Below are 23,787 nucleotides of genomic sequence, written 5' to 3'. Positions count from 1 at the left end.
GCCGCCGGGCGAGTGAAGCGCCCGCCCTGCTCCTTGCAGGGCGGGCGAAGAGGGTCCCGGCGGCTCGGCCTGGCCGGCCGCCGGGCAAATGAAGCGCCCGCCCTGCTCCTTGCAGGGCGGGCGAAGAGGGTTCCGGCGGCTCGGCCTGGCCGGCCGCCGGGCAAGTGAAGCGCCCGCCCTGCTCCTTGCAGGGCGGGCGAAGATGGGCCCCGCGGCTCGGCCTGGCCGGCCGCCGGGCGAGTGAAGCGCCCGCCCTGCTCCTTGCAGGGCGGGTGAAGATGGGCCCCGCGGCTCGGCTCATGGAGCTGCAGAACAGCGGCGGAAGAGCCGCATGCGGCTCGCGAGCCGCGGGTTCCCGACCCCTGGTATAGACTTTCCAACATTTGAACGGCTACAGGCACATCTGTGAGCAGAAAAAAGCATAGGCCTATTATCAACCACAATACAATTATGATACATACAAACAGAGTCCCAGTTTGGTAAATTGGGTATCCGGTCCAGAATATAAACAGATAGTAAACTGTTGCTGTTTTCTGGTACTTGATCACTGGGTCCAGAAATTGGTATTTTTTGAGCAAAGGAGGCAGGAACAACAGAAAAATGGACAAATATTTGAAAATAATTGCAGATTATAGTTTATTAATGTTCTCCGCTCAACATTTCAATCATTTGCATCGTTTTTTATGTCTGCTAAGATAATTTGTCAATGGCAAAATGCCAAACATCAAAAAAACCCAATTTGTTAAATAAACACCTTATGGATGGATTGATGCAATCTTGCAAACAATGACCCACACTTGTAACAATATTAAGACTGGCTTGTTTACACACTTTGTCTGAGAAGCATTATAACAGCGCCACTGAAAACAGCCTTGTTTTTATTTCATTTTAATCCAGAGAGAGAATAATTTCTTCACTCCATTATGACGGAAATACTTTGTAAATTAAACAATTTAGCCTAGTAGGGGCTCGTGCTTTTAAAAAATACTTCTCAAACTCATCTTCTTGCTTAATTATCAGAGTTTGCATGGCTTTTAAAAGCTCTCTGGGATGGACTACATACTAAATATTTTATAGACAACATCTGGTTTGATGACAGACCATTTACCAGTGTTCAAATGAAAAGACATAAATCAGCACTTCACAGCTAACTCCCTGACTCTCACACGCACACAGGCAAACAAAATAAGGCAGCCGGCTGAACTCTTGACATTTGACAAGCAGCAAGTGAAGAGAGACAGGGCAGGAGAAAGAGCTGGCAGCAGTAAAAAGGAGGAACAGGAGGAGAAACGCCAATCAACTGGAAACAATTTCAGAGGACAGGGAGGGGTATCTGCTGCCAGGACACAGGCCTAAGCAGGTGGCCAACAAACCAACTCATTATGCTTTGCAGATCTACGTAACAGTGATTCAGATATCATTCAAAGGAGTAACAGGAATAATTTTAGCACCAGATATTTATCCTCCATGAATCCTGCAGAAATGTACAGGAGTTGTGTGGGTGCTCAAACCCATTACAGGAGTTGTGTGGGTGCTCAAACCCATTACACTAAGTGGGAAGCATCTGAGAAAAGTTCCAGGTGAACTGTGTCTTTAACTCCCTTTGTTTTTCCCATTAATATTCATAATGATTTAAAACAAGAACTAAAAGGAATCTTAACATTCTGGATATATAGTGCAGTAGAGTGGAGAAAGAGGTACGCTTTCCTGAGCATCCTGGAAAAAAGGCAGGAAACAAATGTACTCAATAAAATAAATAATAAATTGTACGAGGACATATAAATACCACTCATATTACCTAATACCAAAAATCAATGGCTGTGTTTGTCATCCAGAACATGCTACACAATATGCTGTCTTCAGCCAAGAACAATACAGCTGTATGTGCACCAGTCCTTCAGACATCAAACACACATCCAGCCTTTACATCAGGAATTCTTAAAACTTCACCTGGGGAAGCATACACAAAGTATTGCCAAAGTCAGGTGGGTTCCCATAAGTCACTTGTTACAGAACAGGCCTAATTAACAAAGTAACAGAAGGCCAGACATAACACACAGCCTTCACTAAAATCTCTCTAGTGCATTATCAAGGATCTATATTCCATCTTCAAAAATGTCTCCTCCCTCTCGCAAGACTTTGTACACTTACTGCTTTGTACACTTTACAAGCTTTTGTACGCTTATTGCTTGCCTCAAAGCTGTTGCTTCACACTGGGGTTTTCTGTTTACGCTCAGGATTGGGCTGGAGTACTCAGGCACTCATTCTCGGGTCTGTTCAGCAGAGACCAGCTGGTCCAGAACAACACCTTTTAATTGTAAGGAACACCTCTAGCAACTATCAACACACAAGAACTAGAAATTAAAACCAAGAGCTCCATCCAGTACGGCCAAACTACCGGTAAATCACAGGGGAGGAGCAGAGTGTTCCATTATACAAATATATACACAGTAAGTGTACCACACTAGCAGTGCCCCTTTTGCCTACACTATTTACATTTTTAAGGGGTCCTTTTTTTCTTATCTCTTCTGCTAACCCAACAGGGGCAAATGTTTAAATTCTGCATGCCTTGTTTTCCTGCAAATTCCCCCTGCTGTTGGATGAGTTGGAGAAGGCAGGAAGGAGCAACAAAGAATTACACTTCCTGTTTTGCTGTGTGGAGAAAAACAAAACAGGTCACATTTTGCCAGCATCTGGAAATTGTGCAGCTTCTCTGCTGTACCCAGTGGTGGCTTCAGAAAGGGCAAAAAATGAATAAAGGAAGGTCTACAGCAAAGGAAAGGTAAGCTCACTGTGATTCAGAATGCAAGTACATAAAAGGCCTTTGTGTGGTTGTATGTCTGGCCATGATTACAGGCAGACGGGCCAGCAAGTCATAGCCAGTAGGAAGAAACCCAGGAACTAATCATATTTAAACAGTGCTTTTTTGTTGTTAGTTTATTATTTCAGATTGTTAAGAAGTGCAATGTCATAATCATGACCTACAGTTGGTAGTGAGCCCTGGTTCTATACTGCTCCAAAAATCTATAGTATTCTAGTGCAAACATACAACACTATTTTTACAGAGTTCAGGTACATCTATTTCAGAAAACAGCATGTAAGTATAGGGGCTGATTTGGTCCAACACCTGAAATGCTAAATAGGTATATTGAAAATCATAGCAGTCTACACAAGAAGCTTCTGGTGCCTCAAGGCACAACAACAGCCATCTCTGAATTCCGATACCACTTTCTCAAAGTGCTGAAGGAACTGAAATGTGTGCTCACTTGAAAGAGTAAAGACTACAGCCTATAGCACCACACTCCATTCTAGACTCCAACATTCTTCACAAGAGTTCTGTAGCTTGAAAATGGCTTCTGTTGTCAGAGGGATTTAAGAGGAATCAGAACTGATCTTCCAACATGACTCCATTCCCCTAAATTCCTTTTAATCTGTGTAGCCTCAACATAAATTTTCAAAAATTCTGAATGATACACATTCTGCACAATCAGTATTGTTTAGTGCATACTGGAATTCTGTACAGGGAAACCTATGTGGATGATCTGAATTACGACAAATTAATGCTATGGTCTTCGGCTTGCCTCTAAGAGCCTACATTCCTGATCTGTAGTTAAGGTTGACAACTTCCAGGTTTTAGCTTAAGATTTCCTGCTACTGCAACTGATCTCCAGGGATCAGAAATCTATGGGCCTTTCCCCACTTACCTTAAGCCCCGCGCTACTCGAGGAGAGTAGCGCGGGGTCCCTCGGCACTCCCCACTGAGAGGGGCAGCAACAGCGCAGCCGCCCCGAAGCTGCTGCTGTCGCGCCCCTCAGCGTGCAGCATCCCAGGCGCTCTTCTTAACGGCGCCTTTTGATGGCTCCGCGCAGAGCGCGGGGTCGTGGGGACGGCAGGGCGCACGCCTGGGATGCTGTGCGCTGAGAGCAGCGCGCGGCATAGAGGGGACAAGAGTGGGGAAAGGCCCTTAGAGAAAATCTCAGAGAAAACAGCTATTTTGTAAGATAGATTGCATGACAATATACCCCATTAAAGTCCCTCCCCTCCTTAAACCCTGCCTCCCCTCAGGCTCAACCCTCAAAATCTCTGGGTACTTCCCAACCTGGACCTGGCAACTTTACCAGTGGTATAGGAGTAATTGTGGTTACTTCACAGGATGGTTGGAAGGATAAACAAGAAGATTTACAAACACTTCAGGCTGTTTAAGCTTTTTGTTCTGGAAGGGCTTTTAATCAAGAAGTCTTGTACCTTGGCTGTCTTTCTTCCTCAAGGGAAGGAAAAAAACAGCAGATTAACCAAGTTGTGCAAAGTTTATTCAAATAGCACCTGAAAAGAAAAAGGGCTTATTATGCAATACCTAGAGATATGCCACATTCAAATGAATATAGTACAAGTCAGCTCACTCATGGAGGGGGGTAGCTCACATCCCAAATTAAAAGCAAGTTGATAAATACCTGAGCAGGGAGGGTGAGGGAGAAGCAACTGACTGGTCTAAAGAACATAAATGGAGTGCTCACCAGCTATTTTCTCGGCTGCCCACTTAACATGCAGAACAAGATCAACATTGTTTACAACAAAGTACAGAAGAGGTGAGCCCTTCAAGCAAGAGAAATAAGCTGTGAATAAATATAATCTATTTATTTACTTAAGAGAAAGGAAGTTTACCACAGCAAATTTCAACTTCTACCAGGCAGACAGTCTTCCAACAGAGAAGAGATTTATGGTGCTGCCAGCAGTGCAACAACAAATGGTGGCATTGTCACCCACTAGCTTGCTTACTAGGCAAGTACTGAGCCCCTTGTTGAGCTCCTCCAGGCATACTCCTGACTAGAGGCTGTAATGTCTGCATGGCAAACTCAGATTCCACAGCGTGTTCTTCAGCAGACTGTATTAACAGCCAAATAATGGGGAACAGCTGCTATTCTTTTTTGGTGGGGAGAGACCTGGCACAATCACAGTTATAGGAATGTATCTTGCCTTTATGCTGAGTATAATAATAAAAACACAGATACCTTACGATAATAGAGCAGATCTCTCTCCCTGCTTTTATGACGAAATAATAAAACACGATTGTTTAAAATATAATAGTATTTAAAAAGGGGAGGCCCAGCAAAAGTGTTTTAACAAAAAGCAGATGTATGTAACTTTGTGTCTGCTACCATTTCATTTTTTCAATATGTAAAAGTGACAAAGAGCACCAACTTCAAGTTCCCATTTGAGTTCACATGCCCCAAGCATACCTTGAGGCATGTGAACTCAAGTTTTCTCACTTAATTTACAAAGCCTTCCAAAAACAACAGCAATTAATTGAAAGAAGAGTCACAATCTGCCATCATAACTCATTGATTAAGGGAGAAGAGGAAAACTGACTTTCACATATTGACAAAATACAACCTGAGCCACAACAGAGCTGTTGACATTTTCATCAAAAGGTGGGCATAGCCAGTAGCTGTCACTATCATTTTTTCCCTTAAAGGACCACAGTCCTGGCAAACCCTTACCCAACATACACACCAAGAAGACTGCCTCACCGATATCTCTGCACAGATGAACATCTCAAGAAAGACAACACACATTGTTCCATATTGCACTGGCAGCACTTTCCTCCACCTTACACCTTAAAGATCACTGCTGTAGCACATAAAGTCATAAATATTCCTACACACACTTTTTGCAAAGGTTCATTTGTCAGAACCCATCAACTTTTTAAAAAGACAATATACTTGGAACACAGGCGAAATGGCAAGCAGAAGCGAGTGTTGTGCCATGCTGAAAATAATTCTTCACTGTTTCATTACAGCAATTGAACTTCAGAAAACTCTTAATTGTTCAGAAAACTCTTAATTTTTCTGTGTAGCAAGCCCACTGCTGAACATCACATCATGCAGCACAGTATTGCAAACAAGAAAATTCAGCTAAAAACAGAGAGATTAGAGGCAAAAGACTGGAAAAACAATTTGCTGCTCAGCCAAATAAGTGTTGTTATCAATTGTTCAGGTTTACAATTCAGAATGCTGTAAGTAAACTTTAAAGTTTGGGCAATTAATTTTAAGAAAGCTTTGAGAACACCTTGCAAGGGCAACAATTCTGTTCCCATCATAATGATTACTTACTTGTATTGATTTAGACATCTTGGCCAGTAGGTAGACAAAAATTTCTGAAAGTAAAACTGATATCACTGTTCTAGTAGCTCTTATTAATACACGGCACTACCATAGGTTAATCGTGCTCATCTGATCACCTCTATTATCATTTGATCATCTCTATTTTTCTATCATTGGTTCAATTCTATTTTTTTAAGATTTGCAGAATATTCGGCATCTTTTCACATTTAACTCATGCAATAACACAAATGTTTAACAGATTAAAAGAGTATTTTGGATTGCAGACAATTTGGATACGTTAGTTGAGATTAATCATAATAAATTACAGTCTAAAATTTGTAAGTTATTGACATTTTGAAAATCTGCCACCATCATGGTTAGGAAGAACTACTTCAATCAAGATGAGTAATCTTCCAATTTTTTTATTTATATAGAAACATTCCATTGATTGAGTGTAATGAAATTATGGACTATTGGTAAAAATTATTTTAACAATCATATGGCAGCATAAATTTCCATGGATTGCTGCAAAACAAAAGATAAGAGGGAAAAAACCTGACAAAGGGCTAGGTTTTTCAAATATTAAGCTATACTCTAGAGTGGCAAGGTTAAACTCCTTGAAAGAATGGATGTTTTGATGGAGTTATTCAGTTGTTATAAAAAATTTAATTAGGAGATTGAGATCTGATGAAATGTTAGAGAAACTAGCAATGTGCGGTGCTCAGTCACAGAGGCTGTGTGTGTACGTGCCATTTTAACCTCAGTATTTTATAGCAAACTTAAATTTGTCACACGTAGGTAACATTCAGCTGAGACTCTCTTGTCTTGACAAGATCTATAGTCTGTCTAAACAAGCTTACAATCCTATCAAGAATCAGTGTAATTAATAAACAGTTGCTGATCTACCTTTTCTTTTTTGTTACAAATTCAGTACTTCTGATGTATTTTGATAATGCAACACAATATTGTCATCATGAGAGAGAATCTGATTTAAAGCTTTTTGTGCTGGTTTTGAGTAATCAGAATCTGTGTTTGAAAGTTATGAATTGATAGGACAAATGTTGAATGTAGATGTAGTTCAATGCAATACCAAGTCTGATATGGATTGACCAGAATGAAATTATGTTCAACAGGTATTTAACACCATATAGATTGGTTCATATTTATTCAACATATTCTGACTCTTACTAAGCTTCACCTAGGACTCATCTATTATATATTTTCTGGTCATATTCATAAGTCCAAAGCCCAACAAATTCCTGATGCAAGGTCACCATAGAGTCAGGAATTTCACTGTGGCACCTATCCTTCTCAGCAATAATTTAGTTGTGGTCTCTGGAGTGGGGGAAGCCTGGTGCCCAGCAGGGCCGGCCATTAGAAACTGGCCGGCACAGGGCGATGAGGTCAGCTGGGGCCAGAGCCGGACATGCAGCCATATATGGCCATGCAAGGTGGGCCTCTGCCTCTTTGTTTGGCCTGCCTCTGAGCTTTGAGTTTCTAGAAATTACACTTTCCTTCTGTCATTTGCCAGGCTAAACCTAGCAACCCAAATTTCAGTGAACCCTTTGGAGTTGGGACAAAATGTTATGGAAAGTACTGAGAGCTATCTCTCTACAGGTATAATGCTTATTTATATATTTTCTCTTGCTTAATGTCCTCCAGGAAATAGATCAGTTTTTTTTCCTTTGTCAGGAATCAGTTAATACCTGGTTTGGCTAATTATATCAACAATTGTTTTTGTTGGGCTGTGTGTCTATTTGTGACCAGGGAAGAAAGCCCATAGGGCTAAAAATGCCTTTGGTCTTGTTTATTGTGGCTTTGTTTATAGATTCATTGAGTGGAGTCTTATTTGTATATTATCACTTTGAGAAACATTTGTACGATGTATTATATATTGAGGACTACTGTCTAGTGACTACTGCCCACCCCACTTCGAGCCACTGCCACTGGGCCCTGGCACCTTCTCTGCTGCCCCCTGTCTCATCCAGCAAGAGAGTACAGAGCAGAACAGCAAGAGGCCAGCGGCTAGAAGCAGTCCAGAGTAGAAGGTGCTGGAACTGAGGTAGAAGGGCTTCCGTTTCAGTTTGGAGCAAGAAACACTTGAGGCCTACAGTGGCAGCTAGAGAACATGGCACAGGCTCCCCAGATACTCCACTTCATTCTTTGCATCTCCTTTGCTGCCTGCACCTTCTTAATCCTCCGCCCCTCTGCCTTGTTTCCCACCACCTGTGCCTCCTCCTCCTCCGCCTCCCTCCTGTACTCATCTTCCCATGTCCTCCTTGGCACCATTTAAAAAAGGCAAGTTTTGCCTGTAGTCGTTCAAAGCACTAAAATGCTCTTTTATCACTGTACTATGTTTAACAATTCAAAGAATGACAAAGACACTCAGGACTATTTTCTACTGCAGAAGGATGCTACTTTCTCTTCCATAGTGACACTACTGACCACACTTTTATCTTAAGGTGGAAAAGAGTATAGTGCTATCATTTTCCAAGTTTCTAGGTAAAAACCAAACTCTATCTGCTACAATATAGAATAAAGTAGACAGAATAAAAATGCTATTTCCTAGGCAAAACAAAAACAATTATGAAAGAATAAATTAGGAATTGTTTCTTTTCCACCTCTCAACTTCAGAGAGGTGTTTGTCTTAGCCCTTACAACAAAAGCATGAGAAAATGGGCAATACCTAGCAATGGATCTAAAGAGCTATGTGTTGTAGTGGTTAATAGTGATGGACTCTTATCCTAAAAACCAGGTTTGATTCCCCAGCCCTCCACATAAAGCCTTCTAGATGACCTTAGGTCAATCAAAGTTTTCTCAGAACTCTCTCAGCCCACATAGAGGCAGGCAATCACAAACCACCTTTGAGCATCTCTTGCCTTGAAAACTCCATGGGGATCACCATTAGTCAGCTGTGACTTGACAGCATTTTACACACATATACTTTCCATCCACAAACCCATCTACCAATTATCTCTCAAATGAATATAAGCAACCAAAAATAAATATAACCAACAAAAATGTGGGTGAACAAATATTAAATGTCTCTGAATTACCTTTAATTCTGTATAAATCTGAATAAAACTATACATTCCATCACAGGTGAAGATCACTGCTGAAAATAGTTGTAATACAATTACCACTCTAAGTACATCAGCTTTTGGAAATGCCTAAATCACTAGATGTAACCCCAAATAACAGTGTTTAAATGAAAATACTAGCATCATAGACAAGCCATTTCAAAAACATATAGACTAGAATTACCCATGAGCCACAGTGAACCAGTGCCTAGCATTCTTTAAAATTTCTAGATCAACCATCTTGGAGCAGACAGTGGTGAGAGTGAAAGGAATACAATATAATTCTGAATTGTAAGTTAGCTGAATAAAGAGCAGACCTCCATTGCAGTTGTGTATATTTGTTCTGAATTCTGAATCTCTGTCAGGTCAGAGACCATATAAAGTACATTTACATCAGCTAATAGTTTGAGTTGGAAGACAAGGCAGAACTATAACATGATCAAGTATTTTAGAGCTTCCAAGGCACCTCTGCATCAGGGCCAGACTTTTGACAAGCATTACATTGACATTTAGCTGTTTTTGGCAATGCACACAACTGTTCCAAAGCTACAAAGGAATAAAAATTTATCAAGTGAATTAATTATGACAAGGTCCACATCCAGCCCATTTTTTCCCATAAGATTTGCTTTTAGGCAATGCAGAAGTCAGAGTTTTCACTGCAATTTTGCCAGGTAATGGCAATCTTCACTATTCTGAGAATATACAACTCTTACAGTGCAAGGCTGTACTCAGGGCTACTAAACTTATTGAAATCAATGTGCTTAGACTAGAATAACTGCATACATTTGTACCTTTGGTGTATATATTCAGCATGCTTATTAGTAGTAAGCAACCAAAAGAGGAACCACCATACCACTGACCATTTAACTCCTTGCAGTGGGGAAAGAACCTTTTTAACAATAACTCTGAGCCCTATGGGGAAGAACGGCATATAAGTTAGAAGAAGAAGAAGAAGAAGAAGAAGAAGAAGAAGAAGAAGAAGAAGAAGAAGAAGAAGAAGAAGAAGAAGAAGAAGAAGAAGATGATGATGATGATGATGATGATGATGATGATTAAGGGATTCAAATAGTAAAGAGGAACATCTCTTTATCACTGCCTCATTAACTAATGATTTACTACTACAATGATGTGATGTACTTAAGCAGTGAACTTAGATATTTGTTTTGTTTTGTTATAGACCCACTCACCTTACAGTAATCAAAGAGAAATCACAAAGCTAGAGAGAACATTCGTCACAAAAGTGCAACCACTAAGAAATATGAGGTCACTGAAACATACTAATGAAAACTCCACCTCAGCAAATTAAATCAAATCATGTAATCTATAAAAGGCTACATTTCCTTACTAATTTTGGGGTAAATAAGGCTACTTATGCTGCTTATTCTCTTGGAGATAATAGCAAAAAACCCCAGGCTGTCAGGTCTGGAGTATTTATATGAGAAAAGTGTTGCAAGAAATTAGTATACAGATGAGAAATCCAGGTGGAATGGAAAATAAGAAAGGAGAAACAGCTGTTTGTAGAAAAGCAAAATGGAACAGGAAGGAACAAGGAAAAAGAAAGAACAGTTTAGCACTAACCAGAGGGGGAAAGCATCACCTTCCAACATCTGCATTATACTATAGGGGGAAAAGAGTTTTAAGAAAAATTGAATTACCGTAAGTGAAATATAGGGAAGCTAGTCACCCTATAGCAAGTGAGTAATGTGAATGAAAATAGCACAAGCACTAAAAAGTAGCCTGTCAAATAAGAAAGACAGGAAGAAAAGTGGAGGCACATAATCTGTTTGGTTTTCTATTTTACTGCCAGCTTGCTCTATTAATATTTGACTGTCATTAACCAGTAGTTTTACAACTTCAACATAAAATAAATACTTCAGTTTCCGATTCTCTTTGAAAACAGAGGCAGATCAATCTTGGCAGGAGGGGGACATATATGTAAATGAAGAGAAAGTTTTACAAAATAATTTCCAACCCAAATTAATCTTATGTTATTGTATTCTAAAAACAGTGCACATTAGGCACTGCAGAAAGGACAACAGTGAGGTAGAAACTAGAGTGTTGGGCTGTTTCCGCACGGCCACACTCGGGGGTGCGTCGGCGTATTTGATGCCGACGCACCCCCTCTGGGACGATTTGCATGAACGGTCCCGGTAGGGGCGGGGAATACGGCGCAGCGCTGCGCCGTCACCTGAACGCCTTCCCTTCCCTCCGACCTTCCAGCGCGTCGCCCAGGCCAGGGGACACGCCCCCCTGCCCTGCCGACAGCTCTGGAGTCGCAGGGCAGGGGGAGCGTGTCCCCAGGCCTGGACGACGCGCTGGAAGGTCGGAGGGAAGGTAAGGTGTTCAGGAAAGGGGGGATGGCACCTTCCAGCTGCTGCCGTTCGCATGGCAGCGGCTGGAAGCCGCTGTTTCCAGAAAACCTCGCGTTGGGAAACAGCGGCTTCGCACCGCTGGGGGGAGTGAGGGCGGCGCTGCTGCAATGCAGCAGCGCCCCCCATGCAAACAGCTCCCTAGGGACAGCGTTTTTTCCATCCCTACGGAGCTGTTTATGGCCCATGTGGAAAGGGCCCTTGATTTGGATGCAGGAAACTCAGATAGAAGACACAGTGTGGTCATAAGAAAGCGTATTTTTCAATGTAACTAAGTCTCATAGGGTTGTTTCACTAATAAAAACACAATCATGGGGTGCAGGGAAGAAGTTATGAAAGCTCTCTGACTATTTCAGTGTATCTGTCAGGCATTCGTGAATGTACATAGATATGGTGACACTCATAGCACACAACATTTTTGTACATTTTTGCTACACAGGGCATAGGAAAGAGTCAGCTATAGGAATGCACAACTTTAGGATACTGTCAGGGGCGAATCTAGGCAAACTGGAGCCCGGGGACAAAATCTGAGTTTGGTGCCCCCCCCCCCAGGTATGGACGACCACCCTCCCCCACAACGACCAAACAATGATTTTTTGTACCAGCTCACAAAACACCTCCCACCACCAGCAAAACATACATGGCTCTCCCCACCAACTCTCTTTCCTAATTTTGTCCTCACACCAACCCTATGAGGTAGGTTGTTAGCCTCAGAAACAGCTCCAAGCCAGTGCAAGCGGGAATTAACTTTTAAGCATGTAAATCTCTCACAAATCACCGCCCCCATCAGAAGTTGGAACCTTCCCCCCAAAGGCAGTTTGAACAAAGAAAGAAAATCAGAGAGACAACTGTGAGTTGGCTGAAGTACCTTGGATAGCAGGCTTTCCCCATTTATCTTTGTGGATCTGATGTGGGGTAAATCTGCCACCTTGCAGTAGTGCCTCTACCTATACTCTACTCATTTTAAAACAAGTGTCAAGGTTCCAGTGTTCTTGTTACCAGACAAACCTGTAGTAGAAGGGGTGGGTGGGTATTTTTTAGAAACAGTGTTTATCATTCCTGCAAACTCCCCATGACATGCCCAGGTAGAGACGGCCTGGCAAAGATGCAGGGCCTTCTGAGTTAAGCATGGGGACTGGCGCCTGCCCCCCCAAAGCCCCCCAGAGTCTGGAGTGGGGAGCCATGGCTTCTGAGTCAGCATGGATGGCCCCCCAAGAGCTGACAGGGAAACCATAAGTGGGGCTTGATGGGGTGGAAAACCAGGTCTTGCCCCAGTGCTGGCTGGGCATGGGGCAGGGTGGGGCAGGGGTGGAAAACTTTTGTCTTGGGTTCCCTGGGCATCATTTTCTGCCAGTGTGCCTCTGAGTTTTTCACTTGACAGTATGCTGAGAATAGGGACTGCTGTAACTCACAAGGTCTGCTCAGGAGTTGGTCTGATGTATTTGGCTGGCTAATACTGGAAACTAATTGCTGGACTTGATGGAGATAGGTCCCCTCTTGAAGGCCAGAAAGAGTGGGCTCCACCACCACATGATGCAGAAGATCGAACCTCATGCTTTTGTCAAAAGCCAAAGCAGCTGAGGAAGGGGGAAAACAAATGGATGTTTGACCAATTCCCCTAAATATTTTTTTGCACTACAAATTGACTTTCTATCAGAGCTTCTATTTTGCTTTATTGACCAACCTGTCCCCTCCAAATTAAGCAACCAGCCACTGCTCTGAGAGGACCTGCTCCCAACACCCATTGGCAACAATCTGTCTAAAACAAACATTCAAAAGAATCATAAGAGACCCTCATAATTGATGTTATAGGTAATTTAGTGCTAAGTGTACGGCAAAGATGAATGAATGTGCCCTTTTCAGCCTGGTGGCATCTAATATGGAAAACTGGGTTTGATTCCTTACTCCTCCACATGAGTGGTGGACCTTTATCTGATGAACTGGATTTGTTTCCCCCTCCTACACATGAAGCCTGATTGGTGACCTTGAACTAGTTCTCTTTGAACTCTCTCTCAGCCACACCTACTTTTTACAAGGTGTCTGTTGTGGAGAAAGGAAGGGAAAGGAGTTTGCAAGCTAACAAATGCCTTCCTTTCCTCTCTCCCACTTTCTTCCTCTCCTCCTCTTTTCCTGCCCTTGTAGGGTAGCAGGTGGGGCAGAGAAAGTGGGGCATCAAACTCACTCTGCAGATTACAGCCCAGCCCCACAGCAAAAGTTAAGAAGCCAGGCGCTCCACCCCCCCATATTAAGGCTATTCACAATTGCAAACAAGATTTTAGGAATAGAAGAACAATTTGGATTCATACATTGCCTACAAGGAGTCTCCAAACAGCTAACAAACACCCCCCCTTTCCTCTCCCTTGTGGGGCAGACAAAGTGGGGCATCAAACTCACTCTGCAGATTACAGCCCAGCCCCACAGCAAAAGTTAAGAAGCCAGGCGCTCCATCCCCCCCACCCCAATATTAAGGCTATTCACAATTGCAAACAAAATTTTAGGAATAGAAGAACAGTTTGGATTCATACATTGCCTACAAGGAGTCTCCAAACAGCTAACAAACACCCCCCTTTCCTCTCCCTTGTGGGGCAGAGAAAGTGGGGCATCAAACTCACTCTGCAGATTACAGCCCAGCCCCACAGCAAAAGTCATCCCCCCCTAATATTAAGGCTATTCACAATTGCAAACAAAATTTTAGGAATAGAAGAACAGTTTGGATTCATACATTGCCTATAAGGAGTCTCCAAACAGCTAACAAACACCCCCTCCCTTTCCTCTCCCCACACCAAGCACCTTGAAGAGCAGAGAAAATGGGGGCATCAAACTCACTCTGCAGATTACAGCCCAGCCCCACAGCAAAAGTTAAGAAGCCAGGCCCATCCATCCTCTAATATTAAGGCTATTCACAATTGCAAACAAAATTTTAGGAATAGAAGAACAGTTTGGATTTATACATTGCCTATAAGAAGTCTCCAAACAGCTAACAAACACCCCCTCCCTTTCCTCTCCCCACAGCAAGCACCTTGTGGGGCAGACAAAGTGGGGCATCAAACTCACTCTGCAGATTACAGCCCAGCCCCACAGCAAAACTTAAGAAGCCAGGCGCTCCATCCCCCCCCCCCCTCTAATATTAAGGCTATTCACAATAGCAAACAAAATTTTAGGAATAGAAGAACAGTTTGGATTCATACATTGCCTATAAGGAGTCTCCAAACAGCTAACAAACACCCCCTCCCTTTCCTCTCCCCACAGCAAGCACCTTGTGGGGCAGAGAAAGTGGGGCATCAAACTCAGCTCTGCAGATTACAGCCCAGCCCCACAGCAAAAGTTAAGAAGCCAGGCGCTCCATCCCCCCCCTAATATTAAGGCTATTCACAATTGCAAACAAAATTTTAGGAATAGAAGAACAGTTTGGATTCATACATTGCCTATAAGGAGTCTCCAAACAGCTAACAAACACCCCCTCCCTTTCCTCTCCCCACAGCAAGCACCTTGTGGGGCAGAGAAAGTGGGGCATCAAACTCACTCTGCAGATTACAGCCCAGCCCCACAGCAAAAGTTAAGAAGCCAGGCGCTCCATCCCCCCCCCTCTAATATTAAGGCTATTCACAATTGCAAACAAAATTTTAGGAATAGAAGAACAGTTTGGATTTATACATTGCCTATAAGAAGTCTCCAAACAGCTAACAAACACCCCCTCCCTTTCCTCTCCCCACAGCAAGCACCTTGTGGGGCAGACAAAGTGGGGCATCAAACTCACTCTGCAGATTACAGCCCAGCCCCACAGCAAAACTTTTAAGAAGCCAGGCTTCCATCCCTCTAATATTAAGGCTATTCACAATAGCAAACAAAATTTTAGGAATAGAAGAACAGTTTGGATTCATACATTGCCTATAAGGAGTCTCCAAACAGCTAACAAACACCCCCCTTTCCTCCCCCCACAGCAAGCACCTTGTGGTCAGAGAAAGTGGGGCATCAAACTTAGCTCTGCAGATTACAGCCCAGCCCCACAGCAAAAGTTAAGAAGCCAGGCTCCATCCCAGCCCTCCCTAATATTAAGGCTATTTACAATAGCAAAAAAAAATTTAAGGAATAGAAGAACAGTTTGGATTCATACATTGCCTATAAGGAGTCTCCAAACAGCTAACAAACACCCCCTCCCTTTCCTCTCCCCACAGCAAGCACCTTGTGGGGCAGAGAAAGTGGGGCATCAAACTCAGCTCTGCAGATTACAGCCCAGCCCCACAGCAAAAGTTAAGAAGCCAGGCGCTCCATCCCCCCCCCCTCTAATATTAAGGCTATTCACAATAGCAAACAAAATTTTAGGAATAGAAGAACAGTTTGGATTCATACATTGCCTATAAGGAGTCTCCAAACAGCTAACAAACACCCCCTCCCTTTCCTCTCCCCACAGCAAGCACCTTGTGGGGCAGAGAAAGTGGGGCATCAAACTCACTCTGCAGATTACAGCCCAGCCCCACAGCAAAACTTAAGAAGCCAGGCGCTCCATCCCCCCCCCCCTCTAATATTAAGGCTATTCACAATTGCAAGCAAAATTTTAGGAATAGAAGAACAGTTTGGATTCATACATTGCCTATAAGGAGTCTCCAAACAGCTAAACAAACACCTTGTGGGGCAGAGAAAGTGGGGAATCAAACTCAGCTCTGCAGATTACATCCTCAGCCCCACAGCAAAGTTAAGAAGCCAGGCCCCGGCCCCCCCACACACACCCCAATCAAGGGCATTCACAATTGCAAACAAGATTTTATGGATAGAAGTGCAGTTTGGATTTGCACCTTACCTTTAAGGAGTCTCCAAACAGTTCACAAACATGCCCTCCCTTCCTCTCCCCACAACAAACACCTTGTGGGGCAGGGATTGCCTTCCTAGCCAGCCTATGGACTTCTCCTGTGCTGGCTGGCGCCCGTCTGCTGGGGAGAAGGCTTGAGAGCAACATCAAGGACTTACTGGAGAATAAGGCACTGCACTCTGGGCGAGAGGGAGGGGAGGCGGAGCTCTCCAGTCCTCCTCCTGGAGGCACAATGGTATTTCTCCCCCGCCCTCTGGACACTCAGGGCCACCGTAGCGAGTGGGCGGGGCTATGTCAGGCTTCCTTAATTTTTTCAGCAGCCGCTTCCTGAATGCCGGGCTTGCTTGGGCTTCCAAAATCAGTCTGCGTGAGGGGATGTTTTGGCGCCCCCCACGTGACTGCAATGGATGCGCCCGGGGACAAGGGATACCCCTTGTCCCTAGGCAAGTCCGCCAGTGGATACTGTTGACAATAAAAGTTGTCCGCCTTTCCCATTATTGGAGCAGACTGGCAATATCAATGTATGAAAGGCTTCCTGTTAGCTTCCGAATCCTTATAATTTTCATGTGATGATCATCAGAAAAATCCAGATTCAGACTGGGAAGCTTATTATTCCTAGTTCCCTTCCTACAGTTTGTAGATGTTTCATGGAGGGGAGAAAGAGGCAAGTTACCTAACCATTTTGATCCCAGGGTCCTTGGCCAATCACACTATCCAGTGCAGAAGTTCCCTCCCACTGCTCCTTGGGTGCTAATGGCTGAGACAATGCCTTGAATTACTTTGGAGGTCTCTGTCTAGACTTTGCTTGGATATACAAATTTTGGCCAAGACTCTCTTCTGAACTTCATACTGTTTTGATTTGTAGCTAGTCTTTCCTTTTTCCCTGGGATGGGTTAATTACAAAAATGAAACGCTTGTATTATCAGGGGTGGGAGGAGCTGCTTTGTTGTTATTAATATACGATTATTTAAGGTAGTTCAATGTTGGGGGGATGGGGGAATGCTATTTAAACAAAAATATTTGCTCCAGAAATAATGTTTCCCCATATAGGGGAAAACATGGCTAAGGACAACTTCTTCAAGGGCCTGTAAAACTGGATCCTTTCTCCCAATGCACTTGAAAATTGCAGTGGAGGGAGTCTTTAGCAAAGGACTTGATTAACTGTAATTTTCATGCTATTTGGTGAAAAAACCAACCATTTCCCCTCTTTAGGAAATAATGGACAGACATCTGATCTGCTATTAATAAAAACAGAAAATTTCTCCAACATAATTTTCACATACAATTAACACTTCCCTTGACATTTAATAAAAACAATAATCCTGCCCTTTCTGAAATTGCAACACAGAATTAAAACAATACTTTTTCAAGTGGATACCCTAGTTGGCAGCACCCAGATGTTCAGATAGTTGAGCATAATTAAAATGAGTAAATGTGGCACTGCAGAGACAATTTGACCTACAGCCTTGTGTGACAATTACCAACACTTACCCTTATTTTCTGCAAGAGGACTGCAGCCCACAAGGAGTGGTCAGGACTGCTTGTGATTGGCTGGCTGCGAAGGGGAGTATTCTAAAGACTGCGAGGGGAGATTTTGAAGTGGTTCTGATCAGACAGCCAAATGTGTGCCAAGTGGACTCTGTTCTAAGTTGGTTAAACTAATCAATGGGAGGGACTGGAGGGTCAGATTAAAAGGAGAATCTGTACTACATCCCTAGAGATAACAAAACCAGTGCCCAAAATAAACGCATGGGTTGCTTGGTTGTTTTTCTCTTGGAGGAAAACCTCACCCAGATATTAAGCTGGGAAACCTATGAGAGTGGTGGTAAAGATGAAGAGAGAAACTTCCTGAAGGTTAGCTGGAATTCCTGCTCTGTTAAGCAAGGTGTGAACTAAACATAGCCAGTGGAGAGGATTATCAAAAAAAATTAGGGTTTTAAGGAACTGTTTTGAAATACTTACCTGAGGATAAAAGGAAGGTTCTTTCAACTGAATAGCAAGACCAACTGAATATAGTGTCACCAAAACTGATGTGTTTATATATGTTTAAATACAATTGTATGTAACATCTTGAAGACATTAAGCTAGTGACCTGAGCCAAGTTTCTAGCACTTATGAAGAGATACTGTAACATCTTGTATATAGTAACCACTCAATATCTGTTTCTTGTTTATTAACATTTTGTTTCTTTGCCAAAATCAGTTTTCTTGATGTATGTAAATAGAAACTTCTTGTTTCATCATTTTTACTTTAAAGAGCCTCTGGAGCTTGTTTTTCTTTTCTTTTTTCCTGACAGCAGGAAAAGGGGTTATTTTTGTGTTCCCTCAGATCGGTCTCTCTACCTGACTGAAAGGTGCCCAGCAGATCAGGTGAAGAACATTTTTACAATTTATTATAAATATATAAAGGTGGGGAAAACACAAAGGGGAAAGAAATAAAGTAAAATCCCCACATTTATGCTACAGCATCACAATATTAACAGACCAAAGAGCTGCTCAGGCAAAGCACAGTGACAGTTGGAAGTTTTGAAGGGAAAATCTCCTCAGAGCACTAGTGGGCACAGGGAAGGGGTTTGGGGGTGCAACACCTTGCACTGCCAGAATAAAAACTGGTAAGGAGGTAAAAGGGAACAATATCCCAAACAGACAAAGATTCATCAACTGTATTCTAGAACATTTGTCTTTGAAGACTCAGATTTATATTTGGTCAAGATTCAAATTGTCTGCCTTCAGATGTCAAGACAAACCAAAAGCAAGCCTCAGAAGTGCCCCTCTCCTCACAGGTAGCTCGCAGTCTGAAGACTTCCCTGTTTGTAACAAACACAATTTGCTGCGTGGCATCTAAATCGCAGAAAATGACAATTTTTAGGTTTCTTTCTCATTTGAAAACCAGTATTAAAACATGCTTTGTAAGTAATCCTAATACACTATATCACATTGAATGAGATCTTTACTATCTAAAGAATACTCTACTGTAGCATGCACTTTCTTAGGCAAGATCCTAATTCAGATGCACTAAATATAGATAAGGGAGTGGGAGGGGTGCCATGAAAGGGAGGAGAGGGAGAGGGAGAGGTTATCTGAACTCAGTCCCTTTATACTGGGCAATTGAAAAGGCTGTGGTGATTTTGTTACTCCAAAAAGAACCAAAGACGGTAACCAGAGTTAATCAAAACTGTATTATACAAAATATGCATATATTTTTGTCTAATATTTTGTTTACACATCTCTTCCCAAAACAGTTTTCTGAAAACTAACACTATTTACATAGTGATCAATATGCTTTCAAGAGAACAATAAAAAATGTCTGCCAGGAACATTCTTACCTTTCATTGTTGTTTTTGTAGGTTCAGAGAACAGAGGAATGAGCAGGAGGTAGATGAGGTAGACAAATGAAAGCCCATTGTAGCGGAATGCACATGCTGCATGGATAAAGGGAAGAAAAGTCACCAAGTGGGTTTATACAATGAATGAATCCAGCAATTAATTCAAATAGATTTTATAGACAACTGAAAAGAGTGATACGTACACAGGGATACAGAAATTCTTCACATATGAACTCTTGGACCACTTAATAAATACATATGAGACAGAAAACAATATATATTTTACTTCACCATTTGTCAAAGGAACTCTGGGTGATATGCTGTCTCACTATATTGTCAGCTGTACCACATTCCATCTCACAATTTTTTCTTACTTCTGATTTTCTGGCAGTCAATCTACAAGCATTGGCACAGTCTGCCCTCCCTCTGCATTTTAACAGGTGAGGAGTCGGTTTATGTTCTTCCATACATGTCTTAATTAATGAGGATTTTCAAGGGAGGTGCTGTCATAATCAGTAGTGTCACTGGTAGCAAAAAAAAATACTGATGTATCACTAGAATGTTGTAACAATAGCCTTACTGGGTTCTCTGAATTCCCAGTTTTTATTTTTAAAACAGTCTCTAGCTCCTTCCCTTACAGAGATAAGCCTTTTCCTTATATCACCACTAGAGCTAGAGATTTACTTTTTTGTTTTGTTGTTTTAATGGAAGCTGGGAATTCAGAGAACCTTTTAAGCCTGTTATGACAACATTCTAGCAATATATCAATATTTTTGTGCCATTTTTTAAAAAAAGAAAATGAAGTCCAATAATCAGAAAATGTGCTGAAGGTGAGTGGAAGTGGGCAGGACAAAGAAAACTGACAGAAGCATTATGCACAATGAGAAAAGTGACTCAACACTGACTCAAAAGATTGGGACAAAAGTGGTCTCAAAAGAACCAGAAAAAATCCCAGAGGTGGGAAAAGAAAAGTTAAAACTAAAGGTACAAGAATGTGGGCAGAGATCAGGAGATAAACCAAAGCAGTGTGGGGCCAAAACAAATCAAAAATTGCAGAGGAGCTGCATCTGTTCACTGCACCAAGCAAAGTCTGAACCCTATTTTCAACTATGAAGCTGAAGGCAGACCTCTTAGGCTGGAAGAACCTCCTAGGACCTAGGTACTGCAGATTTATCCTTGAATATTAAATAAGTATGTTTCTTTACAGACAATAATAATAATGAATTGTGAAAAGAAACAAACTTGATTACATAAGCTCCAGACTATTGCACTCATGGTTTTCTTTATGATTTGCCTTGTACTTTGCCTTTAAGATTATCACTCAGTGACACACTGGACCAAGAAACAGCTTCACCATATAATGTGTTTGTGTCTTTTGGGTGGGCTATAAGTGCACACTGTACTGCATGGTAACCGCTTTATAAGGAAAAAAATTAAAGGCAGAGGCGAAAAAAGCCAGCTGTAATCCAACCACACAGCAGATGTTGCAACATTATGAGACCCACCACATTCACTGTTTTCTCATGAGATAAGCCAAATGAAGAGGTATCAGTAGAGGAAAAGCTTGTTTACACAAAGATGTAACTGTGAAATCTAAAATATTTTTCATACTGGAGACCAGGTATAGAATCTCAGATCTAAACAAAATTATTACAAATGTTAGAACCAACCACCTTAAAGCTTACTACTGCTGTTAATCCTGAGAACCATGTTATAATTTTATCCCTCTATAATAAACTCATTTTGAACATTATCAGAACTATCTGAAATAAACTATACTCAAAAAAACAAACTTCCTTCATGTATCACTCAAGGGACCTTTAAATGTTACACTGCATGAGAACTGCTTTTCTATGAATGGTTCTTACATGGCCTGGTCACATTTAAATGCTAACCCTGGAGGGATATCTATTTCATTTGGTCCTGACCACAGAAACAGCACCCTGCTCTGCTTTTGTTTGTGTGTGTGCACTGATTTAATTCCAAATTATCAAGATCAATGAGCGTAGAACCCTCTCTTGTCAGAGGCAGGTTCTTGTTGTCAAACACCAAACAGTCAATCCTCAACCTCTGAATCAGGAGCCTCTTTGAGGAACCTTCTTTCTCTCTCTCCCTTTAATGTTTCCCAAACCATGTGGGACTGCTCATGGAAAACTTCTTCCATAGAGAAAGAGTAGATTTGAAGCCCCCACCTTATCAAATAATAATAATAATAATAATAATAATAATAATAATAATAATAATAATAATAATAATAATAATAATAATAATAATAATAATAATAATAATTTATTATATTTATAAACCGCCCTCCCCCAAAGGGCTCAGGGTGGTGAACAAACAGATAGATAGAGCACAATAAAATCAATAATATCGAGATTTAAAATCATTAAATAATGACTCTATATGTATTAAAACCCAACCCCATTAAAATGAAGCGTTCTAACATCAGATATATTGATGGCGTCCTACTAATAAATCCCCTAAGAAGAAAAAAGGGGGGGGAAGGAGGGGCGGCAAGTTCCACAGATGTTGTAGAAAAAGGGAGGGGCCATCAGCGGCCGAACTCCCCAAAGGCCCGGTGGAACAGCTCTGTCTTGCAGGCCCTGCGAAAATCATTAAGATCCCGCAGGGCCCGCGTAGCTGGAAGTAGAGCGTTCCACCAGGCAGGGGCCAGAGCTGTAAAACCTCTGGCCCGGGTGGAGGCCAGCCGCATCATTGAGGGGCCAGGGATCATCAGTAAGTTGGCCTCTGCTGAACGCAGATTCCAGAAGAGAAGAATAGGCTCGCTTTTCCAACAGCTACTTCAGGCAGCTGTGGCTAGAGAGATTTTTTTCTCCAGTATTGTCTCTCTCTCTCTCCCTGTTCAAGTAGAAAACAAATTCTAAGCGCGTGGCTTGAAGGACACTGCTGTTTCCCATTAGACTTCAACTCCTGTTCTCCCCAGAGCATGAAGCAGAGCATAAAGATGGATTCCATACAAACAGCATACTTGCCATTTGGTTGTCTGCCTAACAGCCGCTGATTCTTACCCCAGATGAGCAGCAAATTACAAATCTGGTGAGAGTTATCAATCAATATTACTATGTTTAGACAAATATTTTATAAGGAAGCACTACACACCAACTTCTTACATAATGTAATGGCAACTTGCCATATACAGAAATGCATACTATACATACAAACTTTGAACAGATAATACAAAAGCATGATTCAATCACACAGCAGTTTTTTTCTTTGAGTCCCAAAATTATTAACTGAAACCAATGTGATGTGCTTTATTTTCCCTAAAGCTTTAAAGTTTTAGTTTGTACTGACAAGCTTCACAAACCTCTACATTCTCTGTAAGCTTTAGTTAAGAAAAAATGCAGCTACATAAAATTTTCACAGCACACTGCTAATGTGCAAATTACAAAACTGACAGATGTAGATTATTTCAGTTTTGTGGCATGACATCATTATTCAAAGGGCTAAAAATTGAGCTTGCAACTAACCAAGGCTTATACCTATGCTTCTATTACTGGCAATCAAATTACTCATAACTAATTGAGCCCTGCTGTTCAAGATTTAGTGAATAAAGATGCATATTATGCCATGATACACAAAATGGGTTTGGCAAACAAGTCCAATACCTTCAGCGAACAAATGCCCATAGCAGATCTGCAAGTGATAAGAACATAAGAACAAGCCAGCTGGATCAGACCAAAGTCCATTTAGTCCAGCTCTCTGCTACTCGCAGTGGCCCACCAGGTGCCTTTGGGAGCTCACATGTAGGATGTGAACGCAATGGCCTTCTGTGGCTGTTGCTCCCGATCACCTGGTCTGTTAAGGCATTTGCAATCTCAGATCAAGGAGGATCAAGATTGGTAGCCATAAATCGACTTCTTCTCCATAAATCTGTCCAAGCCCTTTTTAAAGCTATCCAGGTTAGTGGCCATCACCACCTCCTGTGGCAGCATACTCCAAACACCAATCACACGTTGATTGAAAAAAAGTTTCCTTTTATTAGTCCTTATTCTTCCCCCCAGCATTTTCAATGTATGCCCCCTGGTTCTAGTATTGTGTGAAAGAGAGAAAAATGTCTCTGTCAACATTTTCTACCCCA

At 42.0% G+C, this 23,787-nt stretch overlaps 1 protein-coding gene across 1 annotated transcript in view; it reads right to left on the bottom strand.

The window, feature by feature from the left end:
• Nucleotides 1-23,787, bottom strand: part of PIEZO2 (piezo type mechanosensitive ion channel component 2) — a 337,873-nt gene that overhangs the window by 251,112 nt on the left and 62,974 nt on the right. The window contains exon 2 of the mRNA XM_048508534.1: nt 19,683-19,778. Within this exon, the coding sequence (XP_048364491.1) occupies nt 19,683-19,778 (96 nt within the window). The remainder of the gene's footprint in view (nt 1-19,682; nt 19,779-23,787) is intronic.

Source organism: Sphaerodactylus townsendi, linkage group LG09, assembly GCF_021028975.2.
Source record: "Sphaerodactylus townsendi isolate TG3544 linkage group LG09, MPM_Stown_v2.3, whole genome shotgun sequence".
Taxonomy (NCBI): Eukaryota; Metazoa; Chordata; class Lepidosauria; order Squamata; family Sphaerodactylidae; genus Sphaerodactylus; species Sphaerodactylus townsendi.
This window is presented reverse-complemented; position numbering and strand designations above follow the sequence as displayed.